We start from the raw sequence: 17,717 nt of genomic DNA on the forward strand, positions 1-17,717 counted from the left end.
CAAACAATCACCAATTATGAGGAAAATACAAGTGAAAGAAGCAACTTGAAACCCATTTTGGATCACATCTTTTTATTTAGACTTGCAAATGAAAAGGCTAGTGTTGAGGCACTGTGCATAATATGATCCGAAATATGGTGAAGGGCTTGTCACTGCTCTCCTCAGCCACCCGGCCGGCCACTGTATGTGAAACAGTGGGTGGAGCGCAACAATGATAATCATCATCATCATCATAAAAAAAAACACGAACTATAAAAACGCATCCAAAATAGTGTTATCCTCTTCATTCTTAAACGTTCAAGAACGTGTGCATAGTACTGTATACTGAGGGGAAGAGTTTCAGAACGCTGCAGTAGCATGTTACTATTTGGAGCACGAAAAAAAAAAAAAAAAGCGTCCAATTCCAAGACGCTGGCTGTTCCATTTCTGGTTTGTCAATTTCAGGTCTTCGGTGCCTTCAAATAGAGATGGCGCTGCATACTCTGCTACTGCCCAAACATGAGAGAGAGAGAGAGAAAAAGTACAAAGAAAAGATGCCATCCAGAGAAGACGAGGTGTGCGCCGTCTTTCGCCGCATCTTGCCGCGTCACCCCTCTCTCTCACCCACTGATCCAACAGAAGAACCGGCGGACGGCCGCCCCTTTCTCAGCAACGTCCAGAGAGCAGGGGCCTCTGGAGGGTTATAGTCTCTCGATGTCCCTGTACTTCTTCCTCAGTATGGACACCTGGTCTTTAAAGAGGACCGGGTCGAGTCTCATCTGAGAATGAACCAGTGGCATGGTGCCAAACCAGTGGGCAAAGTCGTTCATACAAGTCTGACGCTGAGCAAAATGGTCCGGGTCGGCCCAGCGGGAAGCCCGGGAGCTCTGACGAGATTGACAAAGACAGTCACGTGTTATTGGGATCCTTCAGCACACCTTGCTCGGAAAGAATACGCTGGCGAGGCTGTACAAATATCAGAATTGAATTGTGAATAAGCCCTCATTTGAATTTGCAGAATAGCCATTGAAATTGAAAAATCGCTGTCCATACATTTTGGACACTTTGTTTGGAGCGCAGTGGTGAAACGCATGCATGGTCTCATTCTCAGTGCTGTGATGAAATTGCAGCCAATTCAATTCCACTGCCTGTACTTCAAATTGTACATTCCGTGAGGTGGGCTGACGTCAAATTCATCCATTGAATTGAATTCTGAAATTTGCATAGACCTGTTTGAGCGTCCGTCACCTGAGCCATCATGGTTTCCTTGTATTGTTTCTTCTGCGTCACTTTGATGGGGGGCAGCTTGGAGACAGAGGACACCAGGAAATTCATCAGAATATCCTCACAGTTTGACATCTGGTCCACCGTGCTCTTCAGACTAGCCGGAAGGTACGTCGTGTACAGGTAGTGGTAGTATCTGAGGACCATACGTACGGCTCGAAGAGAATCCAACAAAAAGTGCGGTGGGAGCGGCGACGAGGGCAGGACTAAGTACTTGTGATAGACGGCGGCTCCGGTCAGCACCATGGAGTAGTCGTTGGTCCATTTGGAGGTGTAGCCCCAACGCTCCTTGTCGCTATCCCAGAAGTGGCTGCGAGCCGGGTACCCGACGATACGATCGGGGAAACTTTGCCACACTGTGAAGGCGAATTCCACCTTGACAAGATGGAGGGAGGGAGGGAGGCATGAAGAAAACATTGGTATCAAAAATCCTTCAGCACTTTGTAGTTGTGGGTGGCCTGACCTCTGTGGTGGAAAGCACAGCATCCTCGTCCAGACCGAGCACTGCGTCCGTGCGGATGATGTCATAGGGGAGGAAGCGGCTGCTGATAACCTGATCAAGATGAGGGGGGTATTTTTTGAACGGATGGCTCCTTTCTCCACAACAAAGGATACGAAAAGAAATAAACATACGTGACGACTACAAGTAAAACTCAAATCTAAACACAAGAGGTTCAATGGAGTCAGAAGGTCAGGTCCAGGAGTTTTTGATGGCGGACAGACAGGCTGGCGCGGGTGTGAAGCAGCCAGACTACGGATGCTCGTAAAAAGGAACGTGACAATATTCTGATTGCGCGTATCATTTGGATATGCTCCTTCAAGAATCGGAAGTGAAGATGCTGTTAAGAAGGTTGGGAACTTTTTCAACTTCAATCGGATAGTTTTACCTTGTTTTCCCCCTCAATGACAATGACAGGAAGTGAGGTGACAGGCCAGCGGTGCTTGGCGGGAAGAGATTTGCCACAGTTCCACACAACTATCACCTGCACAAAGTATTGATTGCTTAAGTCAAATCAAGCCCGCTAAATCTCTTTACCTGCTCAGCCGAGACCACAAGCGCAATGGAAGTATGAAGACGCTAATTCCCACACAACTCCAGATGGAGTCATTTCAAAACACTTTTGAAGAAGAAAGTAGCATCAAAATCCAACCGGAGCCGGGCCATTTTTTTTTGCCTCCGCTTCCGAGCCAAATTTCCACTGGGAGTTTGCAAGTAGAGGTACCACTGTACTGCGTACAGGGGTAAGTGCCTACTCACGCATCACATGCGGACGGACGGACGGTTGGATGTTTCAGAAGGCAAAATTCATACCGAGGGCATCGCAAATGATATTGCCATCTTTGCCTCACTCACCTGTGCGCAGTACTGCGATTTGGCGACAGCTGTGAGCAGCTTCATGACTGGCTGGGACTGCGACACCAGTGGGCTCACTATGTGAATGACAGCTGTAAACTTGGGCGACGTCACCATTCCTGAAAAACACTCACCATATGGCCATGAGAAGAACGGAGGACACCCCATTCCAAGTACAGCGTAAGACGAGCGGACGGACCTATCTTGTTCTCAGTAAATGCCAGAATAGAAAAAACAAGTCATACGTTGTAATACTACTTCCTAGGGACCAAATTGAACAGACTAAAACATTCCCCCCCAAACAAATCTGCAGCAGCTGGAGGGATTAGATTGGAAAAAAACAAAGTGGAGTTTGCACAATGTCTCCTTTAAAGGAGTACATCATTTCCATCAACAGCTGTCAAATTCAAGCTCGCGGTAGAGTGTGCGCCCTGACACTGGAAGGTCGTGGGTTCAAAGCCCGGCTGACTTTAAAAATGGGACCCATTTCCTCCCTGCTTGGCACTCAGCATGAAGGGATGGAATTGGGGGGTTAGATCACCAAATGATTCCCGAGCGCCGCGGCGGCACCGCTGCTGCTCACTGCTGCTCAGAGGACAAATTTCACCACACCCAGATGTGTGTGTGTGTGTGTGTGTGTGTGTGTGTGTGTGTGTGTGTGTGTGTGTGTGTGTGACTTTAACTTTAGTCCTTACCAAGCTTAGCGTAGTAGAAAGGGAAGTCTCCAAGGTAGGTGGAGTACTGGGGCAAGGCGGAAAGACCACCGGGCAGACTGTTCCACATGAGCTTACTTCTGGACTTGTGCTGAAGCACCCGGTCTTGGATGATCTGCACAGACAAGAAGGATTTTATTGTGGGCCAATTATGGCTTCTATCTGAACAAATCACAGGTCTTTAATGAAGATCACTTGAAATAAATAACACTGGACAGGATACAAAGAAATGATTTGTGCGGTCGTCTCTTTTAAAGGCGCCTTTATGCTTTCCTCTTATTGATGTCACGCAACATCTTCTATTAATAGCAAAGCCTTGAAATAAACTCCCGCACATCCAATCCAGTGCGTCATGAAAACGACACGTTACACATTGAACCCGTTCAAGCGTCCAAATGCGCACGTTTGATGACGAGATGCGCCCTCATATGTCTTCCAGTGACCTAAAGGACTGGCTTACATACCTCCAATGTGGTCAAAACTATTTTGTCCACAGAGTTGAAGTAGGCCTCCCAAAAGAATTGGGTATACTGCCTCAGGGAGAGAATCTTCTCCTGGTGAATGGAGCGAACCGTTGAGGGAACCTGCCATACAAGCAACGAGAAATGGGCTCCCAAACCAGGAGAAACAAAAGATTCTCCAGGTGGATGGCACAGCTGTCACCCAGTGAGTGAGTGAGTCTGACCTGAAGAAGTAGCCTTTCATCACCAATCACAGCGGCCGTCTTCCAGTCAATGATCTCGGAGAAAGGCAATTCCCAGCCATTACTTAGCGTCACCGGGACACAGGCTGCCTAGGAATGGAAAGAAACAAGAAACAAATGGAATTGAATAAATTGTGCTTGGCAATGAGTCGCTCCACTGGACGCGGCCCATACGCTGATTTTTGACATTGCAATTGTGCTGCCTTCAGGAAATAATGTCAACATTTGTGAGCATCGGCTCGATTGAATTCAGGGTCTCATTGTTTGACAGAGGAGTTTGGATGTCAGAAGAAAAAGGTAGCAACGTGTGACTGACCTGCAACGCCTCTAAGAAGCGAAAAGAACCCAGCCGACGTCCTCGCGGAACAAGACAGAACGTGGAGTTGTAGAGCATCTCTCTGTAGTCATACCTGCGATATCAAGGTTGAATCTGGGGTCAAAGCTCCAATTATATCAAAAAACAGTCACACCAAAGACTTGTTCCATAAGACTGTTTTTTTTTTTCTCAACTTTTTTCAATCTGCGAGACAAGGCAAGGATACTAAAGACAAGTTTAGATTCGATGATTCCAACTCGCACTCACTTGTCATACTCTGCATTGTCTTTGTCACAGCGTGCATCTTTATGCTTGTGCCAGTCCTTCCCGTGCTTGCAAGTGGTGAGAAGGATCACGTCCTCGGCGTTATGCACATGATACAAGGCGTTCCTCGTGTCGGAGCCTATTCCGGTTAAATATCGCTTTCCCTTGAACACCAGCAAGTACTTCCTGAATGGGGGGATGGCGTTGTATTTGAGGTATCCCCGTTGCCCTCCTGTCCTGGGGTGTTCTTTTGAGAACAGGGGGATGGATATATCAAATTTGGGCCGAAAGTTCTCTGTGCTGATGCTGGCCTTTGCCAACATGGCGAGGCCAATGTCGAAGCCCAGGTCTTCTGTGTAGTCGGGCCAGGTGCCAGAGTACAAGTTGAAGATGATGTGGTTTTTACCATGGTTCCATTGAGGAAGACTCTGGACTTTTGTTTTCAGGTTGTGCACGTATTGCGCTGACAGCTGGTCCCTGTCCAGCGTGTCCAAACCTAGGACAAACACACACGCCTGGCTTGGATCCGGCGTGAAAAACCTGGAGCCTTCGATCGACGACAAAATGTTCTGGTAGCTCTCGGACATTTTCTCTCCCTTCTGTTGGGGATGGATGTAGACTTTGAAGCCATTTCTCTCACAAAGGGAGAAGTCAAAACAGGACTCCATTCTGCATGGCTTCTCAGGGACCGAGTCTCTCAGTCTCAGCTCATTCGCATCGTCCTTGGGGTCTTGTTCCCCGGCGCTGTAAGGTTCAACGACCCCCGCCGAGCGACGCCACCGTGCTCCGGGCAAAAAAGTACCCCCATCACGCCGGCTCAGACTTCGTCTGGAAAGTGGGACTTGGATACCCCCGAAACAAAATAGCAGAAGAAGACATGCGCCGGCAGAGACCAAAATGAAGTAACGTTTTTTGGCCTGCATGTGTTCTACAACGTGAGCCAAGATGTTCGGGGATAGGTCAAGCCAAAGAGTCCCGACGCTTTAGCAACGCTCGTGGGAGAGTTCCGCCGCCATCGGGTCGCAAGTTTGCCACCTTCTGCTTCAGATGGCTTTCGCAGGTCCGGGAACTGATCCAAAGCATGTGGGCGATTTCTAATATTCATTCCGTCCGTTTAGCACCGGCCGGCCGGCCGGCCGGCGGCGGCGGCGGTACGAGCGACATCAACGGATGGAGCGCGACCTTCAATTTTCAGCCTTCAGTCTCCATTTCGACCATAGAGCGGATATGACTTAAAAACCCCAAACGCAGCAAAACTCCCAAAACGTACGCGTACTTATGAAGGAAAACCACCGAACCCAATGCTCGGTCGTGCATGCAGTCCTTGGAAACCGAACTATTTGCTCCTTTCGGACACGGGGACAACAAGCTAACATTGGAGCCTCCAAGGTTTAACATAACGCATTTCAAACAGAAGTTCCAAGAGAATTGCTAAGGCACATATTACGTCTCGTTTGGAGTTTGCTAACGTCACATGTTACGGTCAAACGACTCTGGCTGGCCACAAGCAAATAGCTCACACCATTCCCGGCCGGCCGGCCGGCCGCGGTTAGCCTGCTAGCTTCGTAAATAAACATCGAAGGAGCTTATCGTCCGTTTGAAAGTGAAGACAGACTCGCTGACATCCCAAACACATGCCAACTTCTCCTCGGCTCCCCTCGTTGGTACAAAAGAATAAATTTCCCAATGATCTCTCACGTCCTTAACAGACTGAAATCAGCGTCTCTCATAGTCATGAAACAAAAGTAAGTTGTACACGAAGCAGAGGCAAAGGACCGCCGCTGAACTTGAGGATGTGACGTTGCTCTGCCATAAAAGGTGCGTTACCTTTCTGCGGGAGCGCGTCTGAAACGGGTGACGTTTCGGGGGAGCAGTCCACAAAACATCCCGAAAGTCACACCAACCGTTCTCGGCACTCATTTGTGAATGACTACAACAATAATTGACTGTGTTAGGGTGCAAATGGATTTCACTGAGCAAGAGCGAGTGATGCATTGCAGCAATAAATATCGGGAAACAGTGGATCTCTGTCGCCATCTGGCGAATCATGTTGGAATTTCTAAAGTAAGTGCAATTTCAACACAGCGGCCTCAGCCTGTAGTCTTCAAGAGCTATAAAACAACAACAGCAAAAATGGTAGATGTACGAATAACTTTCTAGGTTTGTTTCCAAAGTATCGATTTTTCAAGCGGCAATATTTCGTCAATGCTCAATGCCGCTTGTGCTTCTGGAGTTTCCGCATCGGCGCGTTACTTGCTATGAATCAAACGCACCCAAACGGTAAGGTCACATGTTTGGTCATGAGGAAGTAAACAGTGAATGGGTTCAATCAAATCCACGGGACATTTGCTCCAAAATTACGACGACGCTTTCCAACGGTGTATTCGACCACTGACGCATAGAAAGGTACGTAATGTAAGACATGTGATTCTACTTGTATGAACTGCATACATAGCATCAAAGCGAAGTTGAAGGACGGAGACCTCAACTAGCATATACCATTTACGTGATCTCACTTTACGTTTAGTCCTTCCCAATCTGTTACGTCGTTGAGTGAACCATGCATGTAGAGGTACATCATTCACGACTACGAATGGGAAGTAGTATGTATACACGCGGAAAATAAATGGACACCAGAGTGCATTCTTGCTGTTCCTAGGACGCGTTGTTCGTGTAAATGCTGTGTTCAGTCGTTGCCTGTACCCTGTTGGACAGGTGTGGCTCCTCTTGTCTGGCTGATGGACTTCTTGGCGGAGAACAACCTGTGTGGCCAGGCCATCCTCAGGATAGTTTCCAGGGGAAATGCTATCATTGCTGAGCTTCTACGCCTCTCTGACTTTATCCCTGCGGTTTTCAGACTCAAGGACAAGAGCGATCAGCAGAAATATGGAGACATCATCTGTGACTTCAGCTACTTTAAGGTAAGGACTCTCTCGCTCGCTCTCTCTCGCTTTCTCTCTCGCTTTCTCTCTCGCTCTCTCTCTCGCTCGCTCTCTCTCTCGCACTCTCTCTCGCTCTCTCTCTCTGTATGTAGGTGGTAAGTGAAGTACACACAGCATGTCGCGACGCTTATGTTGTTCTCGCTATCCACTCTCTAGGGCCCCGAGTATTACGAGGGAAAGTTAGAGGCCAAACCTGACCTTCAGGACCTGGATGAAGAGTTCAGGGAAAACAATATTGAGATTCTCTCCCGATTCTATCTGGCTTTCGAGAGCGTCCACAAATACATCGTGGATCTAAATAGGTACGACGGGTTCTGTTCCCACTGACTTGTGCTCGATCTCAAATAACGACTGAATGTAATATTAGAAATGGACTTTGATGCCACATCTTCTCTCCAGATACTTGGATGACCTCCATGAGGGGGTTTATATACAGCAAACACTTGAGACTGTGCTTCTAAATGAGGATGGAAAGCAACTACTGGTAATGTCAAATTATGGGAAAACGACTGTTGACTTCTTTCAGGGCTGCATTTATCGCATCTCTTCCTGAAAATGGATTTCTTTCCCACTCGTAGTGTGAGGCACTCTACCTGTACGGTGTTATGTTGCTGGTTATCGAGCATAAAATTGAAGGGGACGTTCGCGAACGGATGCTGGTCTCCTACTACAGATACAGGTAGCTTTATGACTCGCGCATGCAAACGGATACAATGACAATTGTCCTATTGCCGCAAGTGACAGAGCAATGTTAGACCTTCCCGACAGTGGAACACGTACAATTATTACTGTCGTCAGCACTTCTACGTACATATGCGCTTGACGCAGCTTCTTTGAATAGCTGCATTTTACAGGATTCTCGAGAGACTGCTTTGTTTAGCTCATACGTTGAGTATGTGTATAATTGGTTCAGCGCGGCAAGGTCTTCGGCTGACTCCAACATGGACGACATCTGCAAGCTCCTGCGCAGCACCGGCTTCTCCAGCCAGCCTGGAGCCCGACGGCCTGCCAACTATCCAGAGAGCTACTTTCACAGGGTTCCCATCAGTGCCACATTCATCAGTATGGTCATTGGAAGACTGCGCTCTGACGACATCTACAACCAAGTAGCGACGCGACGCGATGCGATGCGATGCGATCCCATTCGGCTCTGCGTTGTAAAGTCAAAGCGTTGTTCCCGCTTTCAAGGTGTCCGCCTACCCTCTACCTGAACATCGTAGTACGGCGCTGGCTAATCAGGCGGCCATGCTGTACGTCTGCCTTTACTTCAGCCCGTCCATACTGCAAAGCCAGCAGGCCAAGATGAGAGAGATCGTGGACAAGTACTTCCCTGACAACTGGGTATGTATGGCTGGCTGGCTGGCTGGCTGGCTGGCTGGATAGATGGATGGCTGGCTGGCTGGCTGGCCGGCTGGTGAAGCCAGACCTCTTTTTTTGTGGAGGATTGCATTGCTTTACCTTTGGGACATCATTTTCATCTGCTCTGAGCACAGGTGATCAGTATCTACATGGGGATCACCGTCAATCTGGTGGAGGCTTGGGACCCGTACAAAGCTGCTAAAACTGCTCTCAACTACACGCTGGATACTGCCAACATCAAAGAGCAGGTCTAATCCAATCCAATAGTAGAATAGCAGAGCTTAGGCCAGCGATGAGAAAGTGGAATCTTGTGTCTGGACAGGCCAGCCGTTACGGCACGAGCATGGAGAGCCTTCGGCCGCAGGTGCAACAGCTGCTGAAGGAAGGCTTCCTCAGAGACGAGATCATTCTGGATAACATTCCCAAATTGCTTAACTGCCTAAGGGACTGCAATGTTGCCATTCGCTGGCTGATGCTGCATTCGGCCGAGTCGGGTGAGCCCAATTGCGTGTCCCAAATCCTGCCTGCCTGCCTGCCTGCCTGCCTGCCCGCCCGCCCCAAATGCTTTGTCCATTTCAAAGTCCGCCGCGTCGATATTCCAAGCGCAATACTGACCGGCCGACCGTGTCACAGCGTATGACCCAAACAACAAGAAACTACGGCAGATCAAAGAGCAAGTGCTGGCTGACTCCAAATACAATTCCAAGAGCCTCTTTCAGCTCCTCCTCGATGCGGCCCAGCTGGAGTTTACCCTCAAGGAGGTGAGCATCTATTATTTGTGCTCAGCATGATCGTCTCGTCTCCCCTTTGTTGTTTATCGGTCGGCACGTAGCGCGGTAGGTAGCATATGATAGAAAGCTGATTATTTGGGGATTTCGAAAACACATCTGACTCATCAAGTCCACATCTCGTGCAGATGTTCAAGCAGATGCTGTCAGAGAAACAGATCAAATGGGAGAGCTACAAGAAGGAGGGCTCCGAGAGAATGACCGAACTGGCCGAAGTCTTCTCTGGCGTTAAACCGCTCACCAGGGTGGAAAAGAACGGTCAGACAAAGGCGTACACACGCGGTTATCGTGTTCGCAAACACAACTTCTCGTATTTTAGCCAGTAATGCTACTACCTGGCAATGAATTGTTAGTTGAACCTTTGCGTTCTGTCACCATGGCAGAAAACCTCCAAGCTTGGTTCCGAGAAATCTCGAAACAGATCCAGTCGTTGAACTATGAGGACTCGACAGCTGCCGGTAGGAAGACGGTCCAACTCATACAGGCTCTTGTTGAGGTGAGGAAGAGCAGAACCGTCAATCGTTTTGTTTTTGCTTGACAAGATCCAGGCAGGCAGGCAGGCGGGCTCCAGGGTCTATTCTAAATGGCCTACTTTTGACCTGGTTCCCAGGTGCAGGAGTTCCACCAGTTAGAGTCCAACCTGCAGGTGTGTCAGTTTCTGGCAGACACCAGAAAGTTCCTGCACCAAATGATTCGCACCATCAATATCAAGGAAGAGGTCCTCATCACAATGCAGATCGTGGGAGACTTGTCGTACGCTTGGCAGATCATCGACAGGTACGTAGGTACGTACGTACGTACGTACGTACGTAGGTACGTACGTACGTACGTACGTACGTAGGTACGTACGTACGTACGTAGGTACGTACGTAGGCGCCCGCCCTAGCCTCCATTTGCATTCTTCCAAGATGGACCTGAGTCATCCATCAGCAGGGGCTGCGCTGCGTGTGATCTTAAGGTTCTGCTTTGGCACACATTTGCTGACTTTCTTTTCCTCTTCCCCCGCAGCTTCACAAGCATTATGCAGGAGAGCATCCGAGTCAGTTCCTCCATGGTCACTAAACTGCGAGCGACCTTTCTGAAGGTGAAGCCGGCCGTCTCCCTCCCAATGTTGACATCTTGGAAGCAATTTGCCTGTGTTTGTTTGTGAGAGCAGCTGGCTTCCGCTTTGGATCTTCCGTTGCTGCGGATCAACCAAGTCAACAGCGCTGACCTGCTGAGTGTTTCCCAGTTCTACTCGGGAGAATTGGTGGCCTATGTCAGAAAGGTGTGTAATACGTGGTCGGTCGTACGCACCAGCGATCGGTGGGCTCGGAACTAGGATTGCGCATTGTATGACAAGGCGACAACGTCCGCACGCTACTCTCATTTTTGTCTTTTATTTGCTGCTTGTTTGTTCAATGACGTCCATTTCAATGTTCACCTTCGACTATTGACGTGTGTAGGTACTGCAGATCATCCCAGAGAGCATGTTCACCTCTCTGGCCAAGATCATTAAGCTTCAGATCCACGACATCATGGAGGTGCCCACGCGACTGGACAAGGACAAACTGAAGGACTACTCCCAGCTGGGGGCACGCTATGAAGTATACAAGCTGATGGACGGCTTTGTCGCGCTCACGCATACAAAGCCGTACTGAGGCTTCGAAAGGAATGCCATCGCTGGTCTAACATTTTGCCATTCCTCTTTCTGCTTCCATCCCTTCAGGTGGCCAAACTCACCCATGACATCTCCATTTTCACTGAGGGCATCTTGATGATGAAGACCACTTTAGTTGGAATTATCAAGGTCGCTCCTTCTGCCCTGGTGTCATCCGATCCAATTGAACGACACAGACTTCAACTCACGTGTGGTGTGATGTCGTAGGTGGATCCTAAGCAGCTTCTGGAAGATGGCATCAGGAAGGAGCTGGTGAAGAGGGTGGCTTATGCGCTGCACAAGGGCCTGATTTTCAATCCCAAGGCGAAGGTTAATAAGCACCACACTGGGTTTGAGAAGCACGCTTCCCGAATGTAACGACCAATACGCTTTGCATACGGCATTCTCGATCACGGCAGCCGAGCGAGTTGATGCCCAAGTTAAAAGACATGGCAGCCACCATGGACGGATTCTACAGGTCCTTTGAGTACATCCAGGACTACGTCAGCATATACGGTCTGAAAATCTGGCAGGAGGAAGTGTCTCGAATCATCAATTACAACGTAGAACAAGAGTGCAACAGTTTCCTCAGGGCTAAGGTTGGATTCAGCCACGGCAGCGACGACTCAGCGGTCCGTCCGTATTGATATTGATTCACTCCCTCCGTTCATCCCGATCAGATCCAGGACTGGCAGAGCGTGTACCAGTCCACTCATATCCCCATCCCGAAGTTCCCATCCGTGGATGAGTCGGCCACCTTCATTGGACGTCTCTGTCGAGAGATTCTCCGCATCACAGATCCCAAGTATGGATGAGGCGTCGGGCATCACGATTTGATTCGCTGATCTCTGCGGGCTGTTTTTCACACGCAGGCTGACGTGCTACATTGAGCAAATGAACACCTGGTACGACCTGAAGAGCCACCAGGAAGTGACCAACAACAGGCTGTTCTCAGGGATCCAGAGCTCCTTGGGGACATTTGGCCTCAATGGCCTGGACCGCTTGCTGTGCTTCATGATTGTCAAGGAGCTGCAGGTGACCCGTCCGTCGGCTTCCCATACCGTACAAGCGGAGCCTGCGTGTGTGTGTGTGTGTTCGTCCCAGTCACCTCGGACCTCCGAATCTTCATTTAGAATTTCCTGACAATGATTCAGAAGACCATTTTGAAGGACAAAGCTGCAGTAGAGGTCTTGAAAGCCGTGCTGATTGCTGTCAATCCGGTTCAGGGCGTTGTAGGTAGGTCATCCATCGGGATGTCGGGATGGGTCCCCCTCGCATACGGCAGACGTTTTCTTTTCTGATAGGTAATGCCAGCAAAGTGTACGGCGGCGCTGTCGCCAAAATCCCCAAAATCTGGGGGCCGTATTTAGAGGTCATCATGAAGGTACGACGTGACGTGATGGACCATTTTGACGTGAGGCTTTCTGAAAGGCAAAGCTCATTTGGATTGAACCTTTGCCGTAGGTTGGTCAAATGCAAATTCTTCGGCAGCAAATTGCCAATGAGTTGAACTACTCCTGCAAGTTTGACTCCAAACACCTGGCGGCTGCCCTGCAAAACATTAACAAGTCAGTCCGCTGCTCCTTTTTCTCCTTCCTACCCGCCGCCGCCGCCGCTGCTGCGTGGAACAAAATAGAGCGGCAAAGATATCATCAATGTAGCATGGAACATTTCCGTACCAACTTTCCACCCAGACCTCTCTGGGTCTTCCAATAGACTGTGAAAAGGTCATGAGCGCGGTGGGTTTTTTTTTTTTTTTTTTTTTTGTGTTTTTGCAGGTCGCTGCTAGCAGACATTGAAGCCCACTACCAGGACCCGTCGCTGCCCTACCCGAAAGAGGACAACACTCTCTTGTACGAGATCACAGCCTATTTAGAGGCTGCCGGTATTCACAACCCACTTAATAAGGTTGGTGGAGATTCCCTTTAGATAGGAATCCTTTTGCCTTAAGAGCGTCACGCAGTTGACCTCAAATCAACTTGCACAATGTTGTGCGCTTTTCAACAGATCTACATCACCACAAAGCGCCTTCCTTTCTTTCCCATCCTCAACTTCCTGTTTGTGATAGCGCAGCTGCCTAAACTTCAGTACAGCAGAAACCAAGGTTGGTTTGGTTCACCAAAAGGAATGTGCAAAATTCAAGTCCCTCCAGTGGCGTGGAGGTCAATTACACCAAGGCAAACATGCACGCCTCTTTTTCCCTTGTATTTCCAACAGGAATGACATGCAGGAAATCCACCGACCCAGTGGACTGGCCTCCTTTAGTCCTCGGCCTTCTCACGCTCCTCAAGCAGTTTCACTCCAGATACACAGACCAGTTCTTGGCTCTCATTGGGCAGTTCATCCGCTCTATCATGGAGCAATGTACAAGGTAACCAGACAGGCTCAGTTACTTGAATGCATAGTTCTTCAAATCAACACTTTCTCGTTTTGAATACCAATTCAGCCAACGTCTCATCTTTTCACGTCTCATGTTTTCCCCCACTAAAGTCAGAAGATCCCTGACATGCCCTCTGATGTGGTGGGAGCGCTCATGTTCCTGGAAGACTATGTCAAATATACTAAATTGTCGCGCAAGGTAGGTTATTGTCAAACTTGAAAGCGTTGTCGTCAAGTTGGTGTAACTGTATCCCTCCTTTTGTCTGTCTGTTCAAGGTGGCTGAAGCCCACGTCCCCAGTTTCATTTTTGATGAATTCAGAACTATACTGTGAAGATCCAGCCAAAATGACTTTTGTCTTTTGTATGCACTTCCATTTTTATTGTCTTGAAGCACATGTAAGATTGTATTTTGTACATACATAGATGGATCAAATTGCCTTGGAGTTCCTAACATTACAGCTTAGTATTTTCTAACATCACATGTAATAGATTTGAGTGTCAAATGTGTTGGCTAAAGAGACAATAGTGTGGGGTGGAAGAAAAAAAAAAAAAAACATTCTAAGAGTTTGTATACAAAGTTGGCTCATCAGAAAGTTTGAAATGAAACATGCATCCATTTTCTGAACTGCTTTTCCTTGGGGCAGTAGGCACTTTTTTTAAAAAAAAAAAAAACAACTTCTAATAAATGTGTCATTCCAAAAATCAATGCCATTAACAAGGAGTAGCCTTAAAGTTTGTGTTATTTTTGAATATATGATATCCTGTTTAACCTGTTTGTCTTCTGAAGTTAGATTAAGTTTGCTGCAAACTAAATGTAAATCTTGCAATCATTTGTTGTTGTTTTTTCGCATACTACATGTTCTTGAAAGAGCAGTGGGGGCATTACTTTGAAAAGACAAAACGGAAGCCGGAAGTACAACATCCTGCTCTGCCGTGGACGAACGCTTGCCCTGCCGCCCAAAGCCCGCCCGCCCAAAGCCCGCCCGCCAGGTTTGATCCAGGAACCAGGATCCTGTACTGATGAAGTCATCCCACTTGTTCCTACTTCCAAATTGCAGTACCGCGTTGACGTGTTGACTTAGTGTCAGCGAGCATTTTGTGTCTTATCGGAGCGTGTATCGCTAGCATGTATCAAAGTCTGAGCGCCGTGCACAGCACTGTGTCCAGTCTGAAAGAGTGTCAGACCGACCTCGCCACGGGAATGGACATCGTCACCTCCGTGGCCTTAGACTTGATCGAGGACCAGGGTAATAAGCGGGGTCTTCTCTTCACTCCTTTCAAATGTCATTAGTCGTTAAATATACAATTGCTTGCGTAAGCAGTTACAAAACAAAATAGATTGGTATGTATTGAAACCCACTTCCGTCCTTGTTGAGAGCATCCTTTATCAAAAATTGTCATCCTCGGTTCGGAAAATGGCCGGACTTTTCCGTCCCAGGGATGGAATGCCAGTCTTGTGTTTTTTCTCTCTCTGTCTCTGTCTCTCTCTCTCTCTCTCCCTCCCTCCACACACTTGTACCCCTAACAAATAAACACGTATGTGCTAACCGGCCTGCTCCAATCCAAAAACAAGTGTCCAACCATGTTTTTTTTTTTTTATATACAATCGAATGATTACGTCGACTTCATGTGTCTGGTGCGCAGATGGACGGGGAAACTCTGGCATCGGCGAGATGGAGGACCTCATGTTGGAATGTGCCAAGCTGGACCGAGAAATCGACTGCTTTGTTGACACTGTGCAACGAGTCACAGCGGAGGTGTTCATGCTCATTCGAGTTGATTACAACTCGTTTGGAAAATCAACTTTTGCCTGATTCCAATGTACGTATGTATCAATGGATTCTTTCTGCAGGTGACTGCACAACAACAAGATGCCTTGTCTAGCATCTCGTCCAGAGTGAAGGAGAACTTTACAGAAACAATTTGTTGCCTATCTGACGCCGACCTGCAGACTCACCAGAAAATAATTGCATTTAAGGAAAGCATCCAGAGCTCGAGCGCCCACAACCAAGGTACAGAAATGCTTGCTAAAACTCAAATAATCAATGTATATGTTGAAATTGGTTTTCAATGAATTGAATAATCTGATGGTTTGCAAAAGGGTTGGTGCGATTAAGAACGTGTCGTGTTATTGCTACTACCTACGAGTCAAGTGAACTTGACGTGTTGTCATCTCTTCTAGACAACCACGAGAGCCAACAGGTTCTTACTAAAAGCTATTTATGTATTTGTCACTCCAAGGTGTTAGTCCACGCAAAACTGACATGTAAAATGAAACCAACGTCCCTTAGCTGAATGCTATCATACAGGCACGCTCGTCCAACAAAGCGGTCAATTATTAGCCTTCAACCAACACACGATCCAGGGCGTTGCATGCTAACTCTTAGCGAAGACAGTGGGGTACTTTAAATTGTCACGCGTGCGCACAAATGGACATACGTACTAGAATATGAATCAAGTCGGTGTTGCGGCGGCGCCAGCTCTATTAGCGTTGCCGAGCTGCGTTGCAATACGCACGTTGAGGCCAACAGTTGTTTGAGTGGCCGAAAGGTAAGAATGCCAAAAGTGCGCCAATCTGAAATCAACGTCTTGAAATGCTGCATTGCGCGCTCATTGTAACTACTGCCCAATGTGCGAGTTCAGCGCATATGACCAAAGCGCTTAGCCATTATGAGAGGATTGTCACATCGTGGCTGAGGTGGGACACGATGACTTTTTTCTTTGGCTGATAAAGGTGCCTTTCTCCTGGTACGTGTTGCCTTGTAAGCCGATGTTCTCTTTTTAGTCACCCAAGAGTCAAGGAACATGGAGGAGCTTGACGAGGACCTGGCTATAACGCAGACCCAAGTCAACTTCACCTGCCCTCTCACCCAGGTAGCCTACCCGACGAGACAACGAGCATCTGCAACTAACTGCGAATCGTCTACCATTGGCAGCACTTGACGAAATGTACAAACCGCAACCAGGTGTGCCCACGTTAAACGTGCTGTTTGTGCATCTCATCCAGGAAGACATGATCAACCCTGTGAAGAATAAGAAGTGTAACCATCACTATGAGGAGAAACCTATCAAAATCCTCATCGGAACGAGACGTCAACAAAAGAAAAAGTGCCGGTGAGACTGATTTGATGATGTCACCGCTGTTATGTTGAAATGGCGCTGTGGTGTGGTGTGGTGTGGTGTCATGATCACTCCATGTCGTGTCACTCTTATGCTCCTACCACATCCTCAGCATCATTCATTTTGGTATCTGCCCTTCAGTTGTCCTGTGGTGGGTTGTGGAAACAAAGACGTCCAAGAGTCCGACTTGGTTCCTGACCACACGCTGAAGAGACAGATCACAGACCAGAAGAGAAAGAACATCAGCAAATAAAAAAAGCTCCACACTTGAATTGGCAACATGACCACATAGCTATGTTGGTTTTTTTTTCTTCTTTGACAAGTTGCTGGTATATGTGACATTGTTCTGACCACAAATGCACCAATGTTTGTGTTTGGGATCACTTGTGACTTTTTAGTCCTGCAATACCTTTTATTTATGTTCTTGAATTGTAATAAAAGTTCACACTTTTTGCATTCGTAAGAGTTTGTTGTTGTTGTTGATGGCCAAAGTAGCCGCTAGAGGGAGACATGTACGTGATGACGGATCCACGACCGCACGCACGTTTCTTCGGGTGAACCCACCTCACTCACTCTCTGCTTCTGATGGGAACTTCTGAAACAGTGGCTTGCGCCTTCTGCTCACTTTTGTAGGTTAGTGATCACGGAAATGAGGCTAATAGGACACACGGAACATCATTAACAACACAAGAGTGATGATGCTTCGTTGGACTCATTCAGGCAGCGGCCCAAATTGGGAAGGAATTTCTCATCTTCTTACTGGAGTCTATGTGGCCTGCTCGTAAATGTAGTCTTGGCATTGTATACTTAAATATGCATTTAAAACGCCAAGAAGCTCGTATGTAGGAAGTCCGTGCAAACGAGGTGAAACATCTG

The 17,717-nt window shown here is 47.9% G+C and overlaps 3 protein-coding genes across 5 annotated transcripts; 2 read left to right on the forward strand and 1 right to left on the reverse strand.

The window, feature by feature from the left end:
* Nucleotides 1-55: 55 nt before the first annotated feature.
* Nucleotides 56-6,521, reverse strand: LOC125975194 (exostosin-1a). Of its 3 annotated transcripts, XM_049730419.2 has the most exons (12): nucleotides 4,617-6,521; nucleotides 4,350-4,443; nucleotides 4,016-4,123; nucleotides 3,795-3,914; nucleotides 3,313-3,445; nucleotides 2,752-2,826; nucleotides 2,618-2,694; nucleotides 2,151-2,246; nucleotides 1,727-1,816; nucleotides 1,478-1,638; nucleotides 1,228-1,399; nucleotides 56-866 (listed from the first exon to the last, which is right to left on the reverse strand). In XM_049730419.2, the coding sequence occupies exons 1-12, from the start codon at nucleotides 5,534-5,536 to the stop codon at nucleotides 681-683; spliced, it is 2,232 nt and encodes a 743-aa protein (XP_049586376.1). In that variant the 5' UTR covers nucleotides 5,537-6,521; the 3' UTR covers nucleotides 56-680. The 3 variants fall into 3 exon arrangements, with proteins under 3 accessions (XP_049586376.1, XP_049586375.1, XP_049586377.1); XM_049730418.2 differs by having other exon boundaries at nucleotides 2,618-2,826; nucleotides 4,617-6,520; XM_049730420.2 differs by lacking the exon at nucleotides 2,752-2,826 and having other exon boundaries at nucleotides 2,618-2,736; nucleotides 4,617-6,513.
* Nucleotides 6,522-6,863: 342 nt separating this feature from the next.
* On the forward strand, nucleotides 6,864-14,551 carry washc5 (WASH complex subunit 5). The gene is made up of 29 exons (XM_049730417.2): nucleotides 6,864-7,019; nucleotides 7,329-7,534; nucleotides 7,712-7,857; nucleotides 7,955-8,039; nucleotides 8,134-8,234; nucleotides 8,469-8,661; nucleotides 8,744-8,896; nucleotides 9,049-9,162; nucleotides 9,237-9,408; nucleotides 9,548-9,675; nucleotides 9,831-9,960; nucleotides 10,086-10,198; nucleotides 10,313-10,479; nucleotides 10,711-10,786; nucleotides 10,859-10,969; nucleotides 11,148-11,288; nucleotides 11,411-11,491; nucleotides 11,570-11,671; nucleotides 11,761-11,940; nucleotides 12,022-12,146; nucleotides 12,214-12,376; nucleotides 12,475-12,577; nucleotides 12,646-12,725; nucleotides 12,806-12,909; nucleotides 13,120-13,249; nucleotides 13,349-13,445; nucleotides 13,559-13,712; nucleotides 13,832-13,919; nucleotides 13,997-14,551. Exons 2-29 carry the CDS (start codon nucleotides 7,352-7,354, stop codon nucleotides 14,051-14,053), a joined length of 3,477 nt encoding a protein of 1,158 aa, XP_049586374.1. The 5' UTR covers nucleotides 6,864-7,019; nucleotides 7,329-7,351; the 3' UTR covers nucleotides 14,054-14,551.
* A 139-nt stretch (nucleotides 14,552-14,690) lies between these two features.
* On the forward strand, nucleotides 14,691-17,304 carry nsmce2 (NSE2 (MMS21) homolog, SMC5-SMC6 complex SUMO ligase). Its single transcript, XM_049730426.1, has 6 exons — nucleotides 14,691-14,968; nucleotides 15,366-15,478; nucleotides 15,574-15,733; nucleotides 16,507-16,595; nucleotides 16,729-16,835; nucleotides 16,983-17,304. Exons 1-6 carry the CDS (start codon nucleotides 14,848-14,850, stop codon nucleotides 17,092-17,094), a joined length of 702 nt encoding a protein of 233 aa, XP_049586383.1. The 5' UTR covers nucleotides 14,691-14,847; the 3' UTR covers nucleotides 17,095-17,304.
* The last annotated feature ends 413 nt before the right edge of the window (nucleotides 17,305-17,717 follow it).

This window comes from Syngnathus scovelli, chromosome 9 (genome assembly GCF_024217435.2).
Source record: "Syngnathus scovelli strain Florida chromosome 9, RoL_Ssco_1.2, whole genome shotgun sequence".
Lineage (NCBI taxonomy): Eukaryota > Metazoa > Chordata > Actinopteri > Syngnathiformes > Syngnathidae > Syngnathus > Syngnathus scovelli.

Excerpts from the sequence above, each read along its gene's own strand:
- LOC125975194 (XM_049730418.2), bottom strand. The coding sequence starts at position 5,536 with ATGCAGGCCAAAAAACGTTACTTCATTTTGGTCTCTGCCGGCGCATGT. Across the intron at positions 4,444-4,616 it reads GACAATGCAGAGTATGACAA|GTATGACTACAGAGAGATGC; the intron begins GTGAGTGCGAGT and ends TTGATATCGCAG. Across the intron at positions 1,400-1,477 it reads GGAGCCGCCGTCTATCACAA|ATACTACCACTACCTGTACA; the intron begins GTACTTAGTCCT and ends TATGGTCCTCAG.
- washc5 (XM_049730417.2), top strand. The coding sequence starts at position 7,352 with ATGGACTTCTTGGCGGAGAACAACCTGTGTGGCCAGGCCATCCTCAGG. Across the intron at positions 9,961-10,085 it reads CACCAGGGTGGAAAAGAACG|AAAACCTCCAAGCTTGGTTC; the intron begins GTCAGACAAAGG and ends TCACCATGGCAG. Across the intron at positions 10,787-10,858 it reads TGCGAGCGACCTTTCTGAAG|CTGGCTTCCGCTTTGGATCT; the intron begins GTGAAGCCGGCC and ends TTGTGAGAGCAG.
- nsmce2 (XM_049730426.1), top strand. The coding sequence starts at position 14,848 with ATGTATCAAAGTCTGAGCGCCGTGCACAGCACTGTGTCCAGTCTGAAA. Across the intron at positions 14,969-15,365 it reads AGACTTGATCGAGGACCAGG|ATGGACGGGGAAACTCTGGC; the intron begins GTAATAAGCGGG and ends TCTGGTGCGCAG. Across the intron at positions 16,596-16,728 it reads TCACCTGCCCTCTCACCCAG|GAAGACATGATCAACCCTGT; the intron begins GTAGCCTACCCG and ends CATCTCATCCAG.